Below are 19262 nucleotides of genomic sequence, written 5' to 3'. Positions count from 1 at the left end.
ATGCCGTCTCCCACCTGTTCTGCCCAAAGCTGATATCTAACAAATGGCTTCAATCAAATGACCCCTCCCAGGCAGGACTTTGGGACCCATGCTGGCTTTTCCCTGCTCTAGAGGGAGTGCCAGTTGCTGGCTGAAGCCTTTGAAGGCCTTGGTGGGCCAGACCCACCCAGAATCTGTCCTTTAGGACTGCTCATCCTGACTTTCTCCTGTCAGGCCTAGGGAGGAGGTAGGGGATGTCTTAGAAGTGTCTGTGCTGAGAAGGTACAGATATGGGTCAATCAAGGCTTATAGCAAGGAACCTGAAAGAGATATATGACCAAAGACACATGAGAACAATACTGTACGTGGCAAGGAAACCCAAGAAATGCAGGCCCTGGGACCTCTCAGAAGAGCGTGGCAGAGGATGGGGCACGGATTCAGAGAAGATTGGTAAAAGAAAGCATCAACAGTGCTTAGCGGCCCAAGACTGTCCCTCACGGTTAAAGCACTTGCCTAGCATGCACAAGGCTCTGGGTTTCATGCCCAGCATTGCAGGTAATCCCAGAAAGTGCTGTGAAGCAGTTAGCTGAGCACCTCTTCTTTGCCATGCTTCTGTGTGGCCTCCTGGTGGAAATGGGGAGAGATAGAATGCACTCTGTTCAATTGGAAGGGTAACTGTGACTCAACAGAACTGAGTCACCTGCACAAGGACACAGCTGATGATTGGTAGTGACTGTTTCTGTCATCCTGTGGTCCTGCTTCCTGTTCCTAAGCCCATACTTGCCCCACTTCCCTGGGAGTATTACAGAGTCAGTTCTTTTGACAGAGGCACACCAATGTCATGGTACCCCAGGGCAGACCCACAGAGGAGAACAGAGGCAGCCAGCTAGTGGGGTGCGTGATTTAGGATATGAGAACTATATTAACAGCAAATGCCATGTGAGGCTTATTAAGTTCCAGCTGCTTTGCCATGCATTATCTCATTTCATTCTAACAACCTCTAACCATAGGCACAAAGAAGTATTCCCATTTTATAGACAGTGATCAGAAAGGCTGAAGAATTTGCTCAAGTCTCACAGGCAGACAGAACCAGATGTAAAGGAGATGCCCACCTCAGCACATGCTGCCGAGATCCATTAGCTCCAGATCTTGGCAGAGTGCCCATTGCTCCAATCAGCTTGTGGTCAGAGACTGTAGGCTTTCCTGTTATGACCCAAGGCGTTGAGGGTCAGCTAGAAAGGTAGCAGTGCATGATGGGAAGTTCCAGCGGCTCCACACCAGTCACTCCTACATTTCATAGAGTTTGGATGGCCGCTGTGTTGGACAGTGGGGCTACAACAATGAACAGGCAAGACCTGGTTACTGCCATCACGAATCCTCCAGTCTGACAGGAGAGTGCTACCAGGCCACACAAGCACAAAGCAGGTGTCCTGCCCACTCTGAGGTGTCTCTGTCAGCACCACAAAGGGACAGCTGCCCTCTCAGCAGGGATGGAGGTAGGAAACATCACTCCTGTTCCTCGGATAAAGCATCAGAAGGGAAAGTTACATATGCAAAGTTGGCCAGCAGTCAGCTCAAGGGTGAGATTCAAAACTATTTATGCGTGATGCCAGGACCTCTGCTCTCCCCCATGCACAGTGCCTTTCTAGCATGTTAGGAAGACTTTGCTGCGGTTCTCTACTCAAGGCTACCTGCTTCCACCTCTGTGAGTATCAGAGCAGAATTCCCAGTGGATGCTGGTAGGAAATAGCAGTTGACTGCAATTCGGAGCTCAGGGCTGAAGCCCCTAGCCATCAACGTTTTTCTCTAGCTCAGGGTCTCTGGGGAGTCCCATCCCTCTGTGACCTCCAAGAGAAAAATCAACACAGCACTAGGCTACTTCAGGCCATTAAGCCCTCCACACTTCTCTATGTAGGTCCCACCTGTCAGACATGTTTTCAGCACAATCTTTGTTGGGGGAATTGACTTGAAATTCTGTGTAAGAGGATTGCTGAGTGACAGACACAGACAACAGAGTCTCCAGGAGTTTCTTCAGCTGCATGGATGTCTGTTTTCTTGTCTGTAAAATAGGCTGACACCCTGCACAGGATTGCTGTTCAGCATGAAAGCCTGCTGCAACCTTTTATTATTCAGTAGACTCTGATGGGCCTGGCTGTTCCCCCGACAACCAGAGAAGGAAGGTGCTCAACGTAACAGAGTCACCCAAGCACTAGTGAGGGCAGCGAGAGCATCACTTTCTGGCCTCTCTGACCTCCATTCAGAAATGCTGCTACTAGTCCTGGTATGAAGACAAGACGGTGAGGATGGTTGGATCTCTTAGCGCCCCTAGATACTGTACATCTATTCATGTATTTCATGAGCCTTAACTCTGCTCATTCATAGGAGGGAGAGAGGAAATGCCACTTGAGAACTGGGACAAGGGAGCTGAAGAGATGGTCCAGAAGCTGTCTTTTTGCTCTTCCAGAGGAGCTAGGTTCGATTCCCAGCACCCACATGGCAGCTCACAACTGTCTGTAACTCCAGTTCCTGGATGTCTGATACCCTCTTCTGGTCTCTGTGGACACCAGGCATGCATGTGGTACACAAACATCCATACACACACCAAAAGGAAAGAGGAGGAGGAGGAGGAGGAGGAGCAGGAGGAGGAGGAGGAGCAGGAGGAGGAGAAGGAGGAGGAAGAGAATAATTGGGACAGGGGTCCTTGATCTCTGGGATTTGGGCTGGGCTAGTGCCATCCTGGGGACACCGAGAAGCTTGGTGATTATCACATCCAAGAAAGGGGAGCAGGCAGGTTCTCACACCAAAGACTTCACTCCAAGAAGGACCCACAGCCAGAAGAAGAGGCAAGAATCACATAGATGGGCCTCCCCAGAGCCAACACTATCTTGCCCTGTCCACTAGACATGATCTTGTCCTCTTGATTACTCCTCACAGTTTGTGAAGCAGGTATTTCTCCTGCATTAAGAAGTAGGCTGGGCAGTGGTGGCGCACGCCTGTAATCCCAGCACTCGGGAGGCAGAGGCAGGTGGATCTCTGTGAGTTCGAGGTCAGCCTAGTCTACAAAGCAAGTTCCAGGACAGCCTCCAAAGCTACAGAGAAACCCTGTCTCGAAAAACCAAAAAAGAAAAAAAGAAAAGAAATACAATAATCTAAGGAGACTTGCAGCAAAACATGTTGCTGAGAACCCTGGGCTTGGTTCATGCTGCTTCATTTGCTGAGGTCTGTTCTGATCTCCTAGTCTGTTCTTAGGTATTTCTTAACTCTGCCTTTCTCCTCCTCTGTACCCTAGCTTCTTCTACTTTTAAAGGGACCGTGGTGCCTTTTTGCATTAGTGCCATCCCCTACCTCGTCCACGTGAGCCACACGGGTAGAGATACGGCGGGGTCTGGAGTGGCCATTTGAGACCAGCTGTGAATGTACTGAATGGCCTTGTGGATATGTTAAGACTAGTTTCTTCCCATGTCAGACCAAGGAGAATGGAAGGAAGTCACTTCGGGAGTACCCTGGAATTAGTGGTGTGCTGGTTAATAACTAACAGCTGGCTTTGGGAGCAGGGGTTAGAGAGGAGGGTTCAGCCCTGATTTGCACTGTTCACCAGTTTCCTTGCTATAAGTGCTCCCACCGTGGCCAATTTCAAGACACCCAAACGTCAACCAGTTTGCAAAATTCCCCGAAACTTCAGCCATCCGTTTTCACAGGTGGTTCTGTGAGGCCAGTTAACAGCCATGCCCTACCCTGGTTCACCCAGCTCCTTCCCCTGCTTCCACTCTTTAGACTTTGCTGCCCCTAAAATGGATGTCAAATTACCCCATATCCCTGTAGGGTCTCTGACCTTGTGAACAGTGGCTGGCCCTATTAGAATTCGGGTCTTTGGAAATGGCTAGCAAAAGAAACCTGTTTGGAAATAAACATTAATCCTCCAAACCCGAAAGAAATGCAGACTTGGCTGGATTGGCCCCCATGAGCCACATAAATCTGAGTCATCCTCCTTCTCAAACCAGCTCTGATCTCTCCCACCCTCTAACAGCCTCTCAGGGTCTCTCGGGAGGTCTGCAAATGACCGATTTTGATTTAATCTTTATTCTAAGCATTCATCTTTATCCCACCAGGGCCTTGCACTGCCTTTCCCCAATCAGGCAGAGGAGCACCTCCCTCACCCTTCTCTGTTCTAGAAACTCATCTTAGTAGAGGCCTATGTGGATTCCTTCAAGGACACCAGACAATTTACATAGTGGGCACAGCAGAGGGTCCCAGTGCATTGGCGTTTTGCCCTCGGGTGAGCTGTGTTGATGTAGTTGTGCTTGCTTTGTGAGTAGAGTACCTTCTAGGACTCTCATGTTTCATTATAATCCCCTCATTCAGATAGTGAAAAGGGATCTCATGTCTCCCCATTTCCCCTGCTTACCAACCCATGCTTACAGTCTAGGGTCCTTCAGGTACCCTTCACGCAACAAACTACAGAATCCCTTCACCATGCTGGACAGCTGTCCTGTGAATGTGCCTTCATGGACTTGTTAACCCGAGGGGAAACAGGATCCTGACCCACTCTCTCTGTGCACTTGCTTTCATTAGTACAAACTCACATAGCATTATTTCATGTTGGGATTTGCTTGTTTGTTGCTCACAGATACATTACACCTTGACTATATCGAGCTAGCCATCAGCTAATGCATTGATACTAACCCTGTATCCCCTGTTCTGCACTTACATTATTGATTGTGTTTTATTTTTAGAAATGTTCAATTTTAACTTATTAGATGAAAAATAATCTTATTAGATTTGCCCTATTGTCCAAATCCATAAAGACCTTTTGGGTCCAAGTTTCTCATCATTCACAAATTTGTTGAACATTTCCTCATATAGCCTTTACATCACCAAGAAAAAAATGTGTTTTGGTTTTTTTTGTTTGTTTGTTTTTTTAAAAATAACCAAAAGAAATGTGACCTTTGCCTAGAAACTTCCCAGATGCTGACATCATCTTTTAATTGTCATCTGTAAGATATTGTTCACAGTCCATGCAATTGTCCACCAGGCCACATACGGTGGGGGATGCATTACCCAGGAGAATTACACTGTATTTTCCTCATCTGCCAGTTTAATGATCTTGCCAAATTTTCCATGCTGCCAGGCACTGCTCTTTGTAAGCCCGGAGCGTAGCGCAGTGCCTCATATGTGGCAGGGATTCTGGAAGCACCCGCAGACATGCCCATTAGTGGGTGAGGGATAAGAGAATCCAGCCCAGATCCGTGTGAAGAGGACCACCGTTTTCACTGAGTGTGTCCTTTTTCTGCGTCTTGAAATCTAGTACAATATTTGCCTCGCTCTTCATTCATGTAGCACCTCTTTAAAGACCACCAATCCTGAATGCATACTGATGAGAAAACAGGAGCTTTGGCAATTGAAGGGATTTGTCTGAGGTCAAAGGCTAATAAAGGGACAAGCAATTGTCTACTGCCTTCGAGGCACTATGTGTTCTACCAAGCCTGTTCTGCCATGAGTTTGCACGTGTATCCCATAGTGGCAGAGATGGCAAAAATGATACGGTATAATAAAACACAGATTTTTTTATAGCATCTCATTTATCCTCTGCCATTCATTAATCCACTGATTCAACATATATTTAATACCTTCTAGTAATAGAATACAAGCATTATGAGCCCTCCTTGAGTTTTAGAGAGGAGTGTAGAGAAAACATTCAAATATACAAATAGCTTACAGTCACAGTGAGTAATATCCAGGAAGAATAAAGCAAGGGGCCAGTGGGGTGAGGGGGGCTAGATTTGTCTTTAAAAGGTGGCACCTGAGCAGAGATATAAAGCAGGAAAAACAAGATCTGCCAATGTCCTGGGGATATCCACATGGCAATCATGTGCTGTATTCACAAAATACTTCTTCTCCTATAAAGCACAGACATAGATCCTATCATGAACCACAAACTGTGAAATACCTGATTCCGGATATTCATTCATTTGTTCATTGACTCTTTCTCTTGACAGATTTTTTTTTTTTTATTTAAGCGTGGTCAGTTGAGTTTGAGGTAGTGGTGAATACGGCATTAGAGGCAGAGACAGATGGATGTTCTGCCCAAGACCAGTGTGATAAAGGCTGTCATGGTATCAGGGATGGGCAGATGGAGAAGAACGATACAGATGTGTTGACACATCACCATTCTGGGGGTCTAACTAAAAGAATGTAATACAAAAGAATAAATTCCGTTATAATGTTTTTCAAAAATTTTAGAGATATTGAGCCATTTCTTTACATGAAATTTAGTCAGAAAATTCAATATATTGTATTAAAAGGAATGGGTATAATTGGTATAAAATTGGTGGCCTTGGGACACCTTCAAAACCCTATGCCATGCTATGAGAACTACTTCTCTAAAGTTGTTGCTATGACCAAGAGCAGACATCGGTTCATTGTCCATTACAAACCTCATCATCAGGTGACCATATAAGCCAAATTTGGAGAGCTATTCATTTAGCTGTCAAAGCTACGGGAAGAGTTACCTCTTGGCTTGCATTAGAAAGGAAAAATAAAACTGACCAAATGAAAAACGTTCAGCCTCTTTTTTCCTGCCTTTTAAAGTTATCTAATCAAACTCATTACTATTCAAAAGACTCATAACCACTGGAGAGGTGGCTCAGTGGTTAACAACACTTGGTACTCTTGCAGAGAACTTGGGTTCAGTTCCCAGCACCCACACGGTGGCTCACAACCATCTTTGACTCCAGTTTCAGGGAACCCACTGCCATATTCAGACATGCACGTGGCAAACATGCATACGTACACTCATACACAAAACCACTCAAACACAAAAGACTCATAAACATAATTTTAATGGTTTATTGCATTGTGCTTTGGGTTTTTTTGTTGATTTGTTTTCATTTCTGGGCTAAGATCACAGCATTTGCAGTAACAACTATTTCTCAGGTTAAGACACAGTAGCTACACCTGTCATCCCAGTATTTGGGAAATGGAGACAGGAAGTTTACACGTTCAAGATGAGCCTCAGCAGCAGGTCAAGTTTTAAACCAGCTTGGGCTACAAGAGACCCTGTCTCAGTAAAATAAAATAATTTCTGTTTTCAAAGTGTGTTGGGCATCCATTCTCTGGTTACTAAGTTGATTTCTAGGACATACTCATTTAAAGAGAATGAGAAGGCTGCTTTACTGTCTGCTGTAGCAAATGCATAAGGATACATATTACGTACGTCCGGCTCTGTTGCCCACATTCTCTCCTCCAGGGACAGACAGCACAGACGACCAAGGAAGTCCTCTCACTCCACCTAATCTGCCTTCCTCTTTCTTCTCTCTGCAGATGACAGCAACCACCCAGCCACCTTCCAAGGCCCAGGCTGTCCACATCTCAGCACCCTCAGCTACTGCCAGCACGCCAGTGCCCAGTGCCCCCATTGATCCCCAGGCCCAGCTGGAGGCTGATAAGCGAGCTGTGTACAGGTAGGGGACTCTCCAGCCAGTCTTAGGTGAGATATGAGAATGCAGGTCATCAACAGTGATGGCCAACAGCAGCTTGCCCGAGCATCCCTTGATTCTGAATCCACTTACCCCCTAGCTGGCCACTGAGGGTTTGCCTCAGCTTGCAGGAAGTATCTGTGAGAGATAGAAAAGGCTGGGCAGTGTCAGCCATGAAGACTCCCTTCCCATCTCAGGCAGGAAGATGGGCCCTAATGAACATCAGACACCCTCAGTTCAGCCACCCAAACCTTCTCTTCACCATTTTCCTCATTACCTTCACTCCAACAACAAGCTCGCCAGTCATCTGGTTACACCATCTACAACTTGGTAGTGAATAAACTGTGTGCATGCAAACAGGGAGAGCTTATTAAAACACATAGTCCTGGGCTGCAGGCTCAGACAGGCTGAATCTGTTGCTCAGTCAACAAGAAGAGGGATGTGAATTGTCTTTGTCAGCATGCCAGGTATACTTGATGCGGCTGTTCCTTGGCCACACTCTGATCTGTGCTGCCTTGTAGTAGATGTTGTGTGTGATTGTGTGGGTCCCAGTACCTCTCCCAAAGTGAGAGTTTGCTGAGAGCTGGCAGCTTGTTCACCTCATTCTACTTGCACTGTGTTCCCAGGGCAGCATCCTGAATGGGAAGGTGGTGAAGCTCAGGGAAACACCCGTCTGCCTTAAGGAATGCTAGTTCTAGTGTGTGTGGTTGGGGAAGTCAGTAGAGTTATCTAAAAAACGGGACTGAATGAGATTTATTCATGAGGATCCCATGGTACAAAGAAAAGATACCCAAATCTGCACTTGGTGTTGAGGCTGGGCTCTGGCTCACATTCACCTCTGCAAGTTCCCATGTTCCCATGCACCAGCAAGTGCAATGTACCCTGACAGGGTATACATTAGAACTAATGCAAGTAACACCGGCATGATGCACCCAAGACAGGCAAACAGGAAGACAAATGAATAGGAAGATTAATTCCTTCCTTCTCCCACACCCCAAAGACAATGCCTTTATGGTAATGGTGGTAATTAGTGGTGTTATTATCATTATCAGCAGCATTATTTTTAGTTACTCAGCTAAGCTGATTGCCTCTAATGCCAACACCTAGGCCCTGCAGAAAAATATAAATAAAAGCACCTGGTCCCTGCCTGTACAATTCACAAACCAGGTCCACTGCCTGTGGATGCAGAGCTCTGCCTAGAGAATTCTGAGATCTGTTTACAGTAACTGGTGTTGGTAGCTCTCAAAGAGGACAAACTGGCCTCCCTCGGTGTCCTCTCTCTTTCTTTCCCTCCCTCCCTCCCTCCCTTATACTCTCCTACTGAATCATTACTATTAATATTGCAGGCACTATGTTAGACTCCTGGGAAAGAGGGTGAGGTAGGAAGGTAAACACAAGTGCTTGTCACCCCAGGACCCAATCGATATGCAAATAAGAAGGCACCACTGTGTACTCAGAGCAACTGGGCAGATTTCCTGTGGGGGCAGTGTTTGTGGCTGATCTTATTGGCTGAGCAAGAGGCTCCACCAGGTGGAGAAATGTGTAGACTAGCCCTTCCAGGCCAAAGAGAACTTGCTGTGTTACAGGGTCAGGATCAGCCAGTGGTCAGAGCAGCCGGGGGTGAAAAGAGAGATTTCACAGCTGCCTGTACATGAGCCCGGGTACCTTTTGTAGGTGTGTGCCTTTGTGAACATGAGCAGCTTGAGAAAGAAGAGGAAGTAAGTGACCTCTGAAAGCTACCCAATGGCCGGATGGCTCAGGTGTACACTCATAGTGCTCTGTTTAGATCGCTACTCCAAATGTGGTCCATGGGCCAGCAGCATCACATTATATGGGAGCTGATTAGAAAGGCAGCGTCTTGGGGGCCACCCAAACCTCAGGGTTCAACACGTAAAATTCACATGGTCTTGGGTGATTCCTATGCACATTAGAGGCTAATCCTAGGCATCTTCTCAGAATCATAGAGAGGGGATGTGTATAGAGCATGGATCGTAGAGAATGCCTCTGATTAAGAGGATCTTTGAGGGCTGGAAGATGGCTCAGGGGTTAAAAGCACTGGCTGCTTTTTCCAGAAGACTTGAGATTGGATCTCAGTACCCACATGGCAGCTCACAATAGTCTGTAGTCCAGAGTTTCCAATGCCTTCTTCTACCTTTGAAGTGCAGGCAAAACATTAATATACACAAAATACTAAAATGAAAAAATAGGTGCTCTTTGGGAGAAACCATTAGGGTGGCTAAGGTGGGGGTGCTGAGAAGACCATGCATGGTTCAAACACAAAGCACCCACCCCACCTCATCAGTCTCCCTTCCCTTCTCATTATTGCCCCTAGACCACAAACACAATTGCCATTGTGCATCCAGTCACGGTATCTGCTAGGCATAAGAAGTTTCTGGAAACCCAGGCTTGCTCCTACCTCTCACTGAGCTTTAGGTTCATGATAGACTCAAGCAGCATATTTAATAAGAGTTAATGAGGCAGCCCGTGTGAGCACCTGGCACCATGGCTGGCATAGAGCAGAGTTCTACTTGACAAGGCCATCACATTCATGGGCTTCAAGTCCCTTTCAAGATTCTCCTGCTGCGCCCAAGCCAAACCGCAGGAGAGGTGACCCCACTGCTCCTGAGACCTGTCCACCACGCCACTTGAAGCACGGCCCACATCTTCCTTCACTTAACACTTCTTCCTGCTCTCCCTTTTTCTTCTTCGTGGCTAACCCAACAAAAGCCCTTAGCATTTGCCCAAGGAAGGCTGTGGCCATCTGACCCAGTAAAGGCACTTTTAGGCTAACATGGCTGACTGGCTCCTCCCAGAGAGGTTGGAGCTAACACCTCTGCCATTGCCCAGCTCCCTAGCTCTCCAGTCCTATTGCCTCTGGGTCCAGAGCCCCAGAGCTGTCTCCTACATTCACATCTCTCCCACTAGTACCAGCAGCCTTCTCTGCATCCATTGCTAGGATGGTCAGCCTCCTGTAGGGTTGGTAATTTTAATTAGATTTGCCTGCCCAGGGCAGTTTGGTTGTTCCAAAGAAACGACACCAGGGAGTCCACATTTTATGTCAATAAATATAACAAGTCCCTTTCCATCCAGATTAGTGCCCAGCACTACTTTTTTGGAAGTCTTCCTGTGGCCCCTTCCAGGATTATAGATGGAGGAAGATGGGGAAAGCTCCCTGCGACAGCCCCTGCTGACAGGCAGAGGGACAGTGTGACAAAGGAGAGGAAGCCTGCCAGTGCCCCCAAGGTTTTATTTGTGTATAAGGATGTGTTAATGATATGTACTGGTTCCCTTCTGATCTGGAAGCTGGGGGAGGGGGCGAGCAGAACTTGTCTTTAATTGGATCATACCAGAGCATCATCTGGGCTAATCAGCAAGGCAACCAGGAGCTCCGGCTCAGATTAATGATTTCGGCCTAATCCAAGCAGATCCCATGATTGGATGCACATCCCGGGTAATTGTGTCTGTGGCCCGGGAGCAATGATGAGAAGGAATCAGAAGAGGGGAGGCCTGTGGAGTCGGGAGGCTTTAGGTTTGGATGGTCCTCAGTTTTCTCAGCCCCCACCCCAACTCCGCTGTCTCCTTCCGGGGAAGTTCAAGTGTAACTTGGACTGTAGCACCCCACCTGCCTCGCTGCTGAACGGTGGTCAGGTGTCAGGTGCAGCCTGAGACCAAGGGATTAGGAGGCAGAGCAGAGATGGGGCCAAGAGGGTGAGGTTAATCCAGCTTCACTCCCCCTCCTCCCCTCCAGTCTCCTTCTTCCCCTTTGAAGTGTGTGGGTTCCCATGGAAACCGTGATGTCCTGGGGAGCAGAAGAGTGGCAGGGAGCTAGGCTGGCCAGGTGCGAGTGGGGGAGGAGGGCGACTTTGCGAGCATGCTCAGCTCAAGTATTGGCTGTCTCTCCTGTGGCTGCCAGAACCTCCCTGACAGCGGCGCCCACTGGCAGCACCGAAGTTACCTGGGATAAAGAAATGTGGGCTGGAGGCCCGAATGGCAAGAAAACAGTAAAGCGGCTGCGCTTTGCTTCCCCCGTGAAAAAGCACTAGAGGGGAAGCTGCAGGATCAGGCAGAGAGGGTGGCTTCTCTTCTCTGCCCTGTATCCCTTTGTGTCCTTACAAAGGAATTAGTTGGATTAACATCTGGAGTAACATCTCTGTGCCCTCCACCTGCTAGACTGTTAACTCCATGAGGACAGGGTTGAGTCCCCGTCTGTCGTCTGTCTTAATCATTGCTCTGTCCCCAGCACCGTACACAAACCAGCCTTAGCAGTTTAGACCATGAGGGTGCTAAAATGCTCATGGAGGGGACTAATTAAATAGGTTAGACAGTACCCCCATAAACACACCATGGCCCTACGTTGATGTGCTGGCAATCGGCTGGGGGGCGGGATTGAGGAGCATGGTTTGTAGCGTTTGCCAATTTCTGTAGTGTAAATGTTCCTTCCATGACCCACTCAAAACAGCTACTGAAGAGCTGGGAAGATGCACAGGGACTCAGTCTTGCCAGCACGAGGTACAATGCCCATACAAGGAGCCAGGTCACAGATGCACGGTCCCTATTTGCAAATGGAGAAAGGGAGATAAGCCTAGGTCTGCAGATTCTGCAGAGTAGCCTTCAGTGGCCTTGATCCTAGCTTGACTCTGTCCTCTGCGGTCTAACACTGGAATCTTGATTTGAAATGTTCTGTCTTTAATGAATTCATGCTTCAGAAAGTGCGAGGGTGGAGTGCGCGCTGTATGAGTGTGTAACTGTGTAAGTGTGTAAGCACCATGGCGCTCCAACTGAACCCCAAGGCAGAGAGTTTTCTCCTTCGGGATTCTAGACAGTGCTTTTCTGTCTGCTCATGCAAGCCCACTCTCAGCATCCACCCTTGTCCGAGAGCCTTTGCTGGCTTACCATGAGTGAGCTCCTTCATGGCCGCTCCTGAAGTCCTGCTTGAAACCCTTCTTCTCACCTCCTCTTCCTTTTCTCCTGTCTTAGAATCTTGGCTTTTGCATACTGCATATGTGAATCTCTCTTCAAATCAGCCCCAGATCCCATGAGCCAATTATCTGGGAGCTTCCACCCAGGTGTGCCCTACCCCCTGAGATCCCGTGCCCAGTCCAGCTGTCACTCAATAAAGCAAAGGGCATTCCTAAAGCGCTATGTATATCACGCTCATTCCTGTCGCATCCAGACTGGGTTCCTCTCAAATCCACACCTGTCTGGGAAGGGAGGAGACAGGACAGTGAGCAGCATTCCGATCACTCCCATGAGACCATCCTAAAGGTCACCGAATCCCAAGCCTTGATCCTGACAGTCCCTTTAGCTGGAGGTGCAAATTCAGCCTAGCAACCCGTGCTAGGCAGGGGAAATAGAATAATGTTCTAGAAATAGATGTGGCGATAACTAACTTTGTCACCTTGGGTGAGTTAATCTCTCAGAGCCTCCATTTTCTCAACTGGAGAAAAGAAAACACTAATAGCCAGGGTAATGTTACATAACATTAGGCAATGCCCAGTGCAGAGAGCAGTGTGTGTTCAGTGGACTGAAGGGTCTTAAGCACTGGTCCAGCTGTGTAGCTTTGGCCTACTCAGTCTGAAGCATTTGGTGATGTAGGCCTCAGGGTTAGGAGCACAGCCTTGGCAGTTGCCTGCTTCACACTCTGGCTCCACAGCTGGGCCCCAAGTCTTTCCATGTCCCAGCTTCCTCATCTGTAAATGGGAATGAACGTAATACTGCCTTTTCATCAGGGCTGCCATGAGGATTAGGTTTGCACAGGCAAAGGCTTAGTAAAGAACCTGTGTGGGGGCAGGTGCAGGAGAAGCCTGAGTGTAAGTGCTTGCTGGTCAAAGGTGGAGACCTGAGTTTGGATCAAAAAGAAAGACAGACAGAGAGATAGAAAGGGAGGAAGAGGGGGGGGGAGAGAGAGAGAGAGAGAGAGAGAGAGAGAGAGAGAAAGCGCAAAAAGTGGTGCTCATTTGTAACCATAGTGATGGAGGTTAGGCAGGTGGATCCTGGGCACTCACTGGGCAGTCAGTTTAGGTTCCGGGGTCAGTGAGAGACTCTGTGTCAAAAAAAAAAGGGGGTGAGACGTGAAAACAGAGACATCTGACATCTACCTCTGGCTGCCTTACACATGGGGCAAATCTGCTCCCACACACATGTGCACACCCATACACATATGCACATCTGGCAGATGGTAAGTGCTCTCTGTAGGTGCCAGCTCCGTGGGACATTTTGGGAAATTGAAGCACACAGGGTCAGCAGGGCTAGGAAGTGAAGGGCAGGAGCTGTGATGTTGAGAGGGGGTTCCTAATCAAGTGATTCTCACAATGCTAGTCAATTAAGCATTTATTTAGTGTGCCGTGTGATTTGAAGCATTGTATTGAGTCCCGAAGGCATTACAAAGAAGGAGATGGAGGAGAATGGACATAGAAAGTAGCTGGAATGTAAACTCAGCACCATAGTTAGGGCTCCAAAATGTACCCAGTATCTGACTTAGGAGGCTGCTCTGTGTGGGAGAGTCATGCTGCTTTTCCCAAGGGAGGCAAATCCCAAAAGAATGGCATCAACAAAGCTGCACTTCCAGGGGCTGGGCTGGGAGATGCTAGGAAATCAGTGTCCCTGCAATCGGGCTAGACAAGGGGGCAGGGATCCTGTTGTGACAGTCCTCTCCAGCAGCTTCCTGGCCAGGACCCTGGGAACTGCCACTTCCTCACGATGCATCGCTGAGGGAGTTTGTCCACCCTGTGACCAAAGAGTGTTCTGGCTACTACTAAGTGACCCCAGAGGTTAACTGTCTGTCTTCCCTGGCACTATGCTTGACCATGTATGGAATGTGTTGGATAAGAACAAGAGAACAGTATCAGAGAAATGGAGCCAATCCAAAGAAGCAGTCGGGACCAGAGCTCTAGGCCAAGGCCCCTGAAGTACTAGGTACAAGGGACATATGTTCCAGGCTGTGTCCTCAGCTAGGCTTTGTGGGCTGGAAGCTTTTGTGACCATTCCCTGCTCTCTGAAGTAGCTGGATTTGCTGGCATGGGAAGAAAAAATCTCAGCTATTGGCTGTCACGGGGGTTCCAGTCTTCTGGAGCCATTATCTGCGAAGTGACACCATGCTCTAGTTTCTCTGGTTCCAACAAAAGCCTATTCTATCCCCTCCCCACTGGCTTTTGAAGCTCTCTGCCCAAGCTCAGCTTCTGCTGAGGCCAGCGTGCTGCAGCTGTGGTGTTCACAGTATGCCCAGAGATGGTCAGTCCTGTGCCTTCACCACTCACAGTTTTTGTCTAGATAGAGCTGAGTTGTCCACAGACTGTGCCCACACCTCCATTAAGATGTAACTTACTGATAAGAAACCCAGGAATCCAGAAGCCCAAAGACTTATCCTCACAAGGTCATACGCTGCTCAGCACACAGAGATCTCAGTGACCAGTAGCTACATCTAGGACGCATACTCCACTGTCCCTCTTCACAAAAGGGAAAGTAGCCAGTCCTGGGTCTCCCCCTGATAATGCCAATGAGGTGGGGTAGAGTAAGAGAAGAGCATGCCGGGGCTTTAGGGCTTCTACCTCCAATGGCTCCTTACCAGGGTTGAGCTAACCCAACCCACTCCTCCTTTAACCGGTGACATTCTGCATTTGTTAGACACTGATCCATTTCATGGTTATGTGAAAAGAACATAGAGCAAGGCTTTGGTCTTCTGACTCTGTCATTGGACAAAATCACAGACTCTCTTCTGAAAGGCCATTCCACTCCATAGAGTAGACATCCAATGAGAAAAAACAGGGCTCTGTAAATGCTGAAGCCTTGTCCTCACACAGAGAAGTGTTAGCAGAGGGTGAACTTCTGGAAACCTAGCTGATAAAGCAGAGATGTTTTGTCTTGGCAGAAGGATACACAGGACAGCGTGGTTTCTGAACCCAAGATACATAACGTTCAAGGATGGTGGAATAAAGAAAGGGATGAAGAGATTTGAAACTAGCACATGGGGACCAGTGAGACAGCTCAGTGATAAAGGTGCTTGCTGCCAAGCCTGATGACTTGAGTTCAGTCCTCAGATCCCACATGGTGGAAGGAGAGAACCGACTCCTGCAAGCTGTTCTGTGTGATTTCCATGTGTACCCACCCAGCCACATATAAACTAATAAAAAAATGTAAAAAAAAAAAAATCAAAACTACTACATGGGAGAAAGAAAAGAGTTCAGCATTGAGGGTTTGAATATCCAAGTTTAAGTTTCAAATCACATATTAGCTCGATGAAGTCATTCAGCCACACAGTGTGTCAGTTTGCTAATCCATAGAATGGGTGTGTAAAGGGCGCAGGGGTGGATTGCAGTCAAGTATATTATAAGAGCTCTTTATAACTCAACAAGTGCCACCAAATATGTGTGGGTATGTGTCCAGTCCCTGCCAGTGACCAAGGTACAGTGGGTGGAGCTCCCTTACCTTCTCTAACCTGGTCCTCTCCTGCAATATGACCTGTTTGTGTACTGGCTGGATTTCTGGTGACCAGTATAGAAGCTCTGACTGCCTAATTTCAGGAAAAGCTGATTCTTTTCAGTGCCTGTTACCTCGGCTTTTTACAAAGGGCCTGGGCAGAAGTCCTATGTTAGATTTCTTCATTTTTTCTTTTTTTAGATTTTTGCTCTTGTAGACTAGATTTAACATCCACATTGTTGAGATTTCATATTGATTTTTTTATGTGCCAGGCTCTCTGTGTGTCTCTGTCTCTCTCTGTGTGTTTCTGTCTGTCTCTCTGTCTCTGACTCTTTGTCTCTGTCTCTGTCTCTCTCTCTGTATGTGTGTGTGTGTGTGTGTGTGTGTGTGTGTGTGTGCGCGCGCGTGCGCATATAGATGAAAGGATATGGCCTGCCTGGGTCCCTCACTCATCGTCCACCCACCTGAGGGAAGAGAGCTGGGTTGCAGCCCAGGAACCCTAACAGATGCAGCTCCAATTTAGTAACAAGAAGAAGTCCTCTCCAAGGCAACCCAGGCGAACATACCGCCCACTGGGCAGAACTAAAAATAATCCTGCATGCTTTCAACGTCACACCTGAAGTAAAAATACATCCAACCAGGGGCTTCTGGCTTGTTCTCCCCACCCTGCTCTGTTCTCTCCATCTGGTGCTTTTGAAGTGAGGGAGAAGTAGAGGCTGAACATGCACCTTTTTTCGCACCCCACTCTAAGACCTTCCACCCCCACCCACCCACATATCCCAGCAGAAGCAGGTCCTTTTGCAGCAACCGTGTCCACAAGCTGTCAGATGGCTGAATCTGACGCAAGCTTGCCCAGGAACAGCAGATTCTAAGCCAGAAAGAACTTCGGCCTCCTGTCTCAGAAACCTCATCTCTGTCGTTACTGCTTGCCTCCTTTGAGTCTTCCATTCATCAGTGGTCCGAGCCGTATCGATCCTGCTGGTACCACGCTCAGTGTCTACATTCACTGGGAATTTAGCAAGCTATCAGGTCACAGATAGAAGTCATTCACCTCATAGTAAGGAAGATGGTTTCATGTGCAGCAGCTGTGGTTAGCAGAATGAAATCAATGTCATAGAGAATTCTTACCAGTGGTACTTTTTTAGTTAAAAGAAAATGAAATTTTGGCTGGGCCTGGTGGCTCATGACTTTAAGCCCAGCACTTGGGAGACTGAGACGGAAAGATTGCTGGAGTTCGAGGCCAGCCTGGGCTCCATCATAAATTCAAAATCAGCCTGGGGTTCATAGCAAAACCCTGTCTCAGTAACTCAAAAGCAGCATAGAGAGCAGAACTCATCACTGCCAAGAAGCTATTGTGACGGCCGTCAGAGGGACAGAGGAAAACAGTGTCCCTGACACATGACCCACTTGTAGGAATACATCAGAAAACTAGTATGAGTTCCTAGACATTAAAAGCATGATGTTGGGCTGCTGAGATGGCTCTGGGGGGTAAAGTGCTTGATGCTGAAGCATGAGAACCCGAATTCAGCTATTCGACTTTCCATGTGAAAGTCGGGTGTAGCGGTGCATGACTGTAACTCCAGCACTGGGTTGGGATGGAGTGACAGGCAGGTCTCTGGGGCTTGCTGGCCAGCTAGCCTAGCTGAAACAATGAGTGTGAGGCTCAGCAAAAGACTGTGTCTCAAAGACCAAAGTGAAGATCAAGAAGAAGGTGACTTCTGTCCTCCACATGTGCATTCAAAGAGGAAGGAAGAAACAAAGAGAGGGAGGGAGGGAAGAAGGGGGAGGGGAGGAAGGGAAGAAGGAAGAAACAAAACAAGGAAGAAAGTTGGTTTTGCATTCTGAAAATGGCACACCATCTCTTTCTCTTCTCTTTCTGAGCCTCTGTTGAAATTAGCACATGAGCTCATTTTCCAGGCAAGTGAACCAGCAGACAAGGGAAAAAATAAATGTACTGAAGTGGATGGTATCATCGTTGCTTTGCATAAAGGAGTCCACACACCTCCGGAGGGGATAAAACAAGTATTAATTGATAGCTTACTCAGTGCCAAAGACTGTCTGTGTTTCTTCATTTAATTGTGCATGGGAGGGATTTATTCCTGTTATATAAAAGTGGAAACTGAGGCTCAGAGACATTCTATAATGTGCCCAAACATCATTGCTATGAATTATTGTGCAGGGGGAGGGAGACCCCTGAGGGTATCCTGTGAGTGCAGGGAAACATGCTAGACATGCACATGATGTAGACTGGGCAGATGCACCCCATGCAGGCATGGCAGAGGTGGCTGTGGCCAGTAATTCACAACCCAGATGCTGCATCCACATGGAAAGTTTATTATAATAGAGAGATGAAGAGAAAGATAGGAAAGAGAGAGACAGAAAGAGAGAGAAGAAGAGAGAGGGTGTGCACCTTGTGGGAGGAGAAGTGGAAAAGAGAGAGAGGAAGGAGAGGAGGCTTTTACGTCAGGACATAGGGTGGAGCCAAGTGGTGGGATTTCAGGTGGTGAATCAGAATATTAACATTCCTCCATTTTGATTATTATAAAAAGAGGCGAGTTATGGGAGCAAGTTGGGGAACAAAGGTGCTAAGTTCTGAGGTTACTTCAAGTTGTCAAGGGGCAAAGTGGGGCGGGGGGAACTGGGAGTCATATATGGCAGACAATCTCAGGAACATTCCTTGAGGGAGCTGAGGAGGCAGGTTGCAGCAGTGGTGTTCCAGGAGCTTTGGGGAGAAATGGCATGCCAAATCAAGAATATAGAAGCCATGGCATCTGCTGTTTCTCTGGAGGTCAGGCAGGAGCAATGAATCTGCAAAATATGCTCAAAAAATAGGTGGGGTCAGAAATGGGCTCTGGAGATTGTTAGTTTTCATCAGACCAGATTTCTTGATGCAGTAGCAAAACTTTTCCCAGGAGCCTGCACGTATCTGTAAGACAGCTGGAATGGATTTACATCGTGGCAAAAGGGTTAAACATCCATTTACAGACTCTTAAAAACTATTTGTAGCCAAAATTCTATCAATTTATCAAAGCTGCACTTATCAGTATTAAAACTTTGAACCTCTGGAACTATATCTGGAACAGGTCTAGGCTGTACCGTGAAGTCTATGAATGAGGCATACCTGTCTGTAATTGGAGAGCTTGGAGAGCATATATATATATATATATATATATATATATATATATATATATATATATATATATATATATATATAATCTTGGGATTGGGGCTGTTAAACTGATACCCTAGTCATTAAACATTGTCAGATCTGAGAAGGATAAATTTAAGAAGTGAGACAGCTTTCCAGCTACCTGGGCAGCAATCCCAAGTCTCTCTGTGGTCATTGGGGGCAGACGCCCCAAAGGCAGCATTTGTTCAGCTGATGGGTCCAGA

General features: G+C 47.4%; 1 protein-coding gene across 5 annotated transcripts in view; it reads left to right on the top strand.

Annotated features, from left to right (window-relative positions):
* Pknox2 (PBX/knotted 1 homeobox 2) overlaps positions 1–19262 on the top strand; it is a 269797-nt gene that overhangs the window by 193184 nt on the left and 57351 nt on the right. For all 5 annotated transcript variants that reach the window (XM_036192449.1, XM_036192446.1, XM_036192447.1 and 2 more), the window contains one exon: positions 7300–7439. In XM_036192449.1, coding sequence (XP_036048342.1) covers positions 7300–7439 — 140 coding nt within the window. The remainder of the gene's footprint in view (positions 1–7299; positions 7440–19262) is intronic.

This window comes from Onychomys torridus, chromosome 7 (genome assembly GCF_903995425.1).
Source record: "Onychomys torridus chromosome 7, mOncTor1.1, whole genome shotgun sequence".
Lineage (NCBI taxonomy): Eukaryota > Metazoa > Chordata > Mammalia > Rodentia > Cricetidae > Onychomys > Onychomys torridus.
This window is presented reverse-complemented; position numbering and strand designations above follow the sequence as displayed.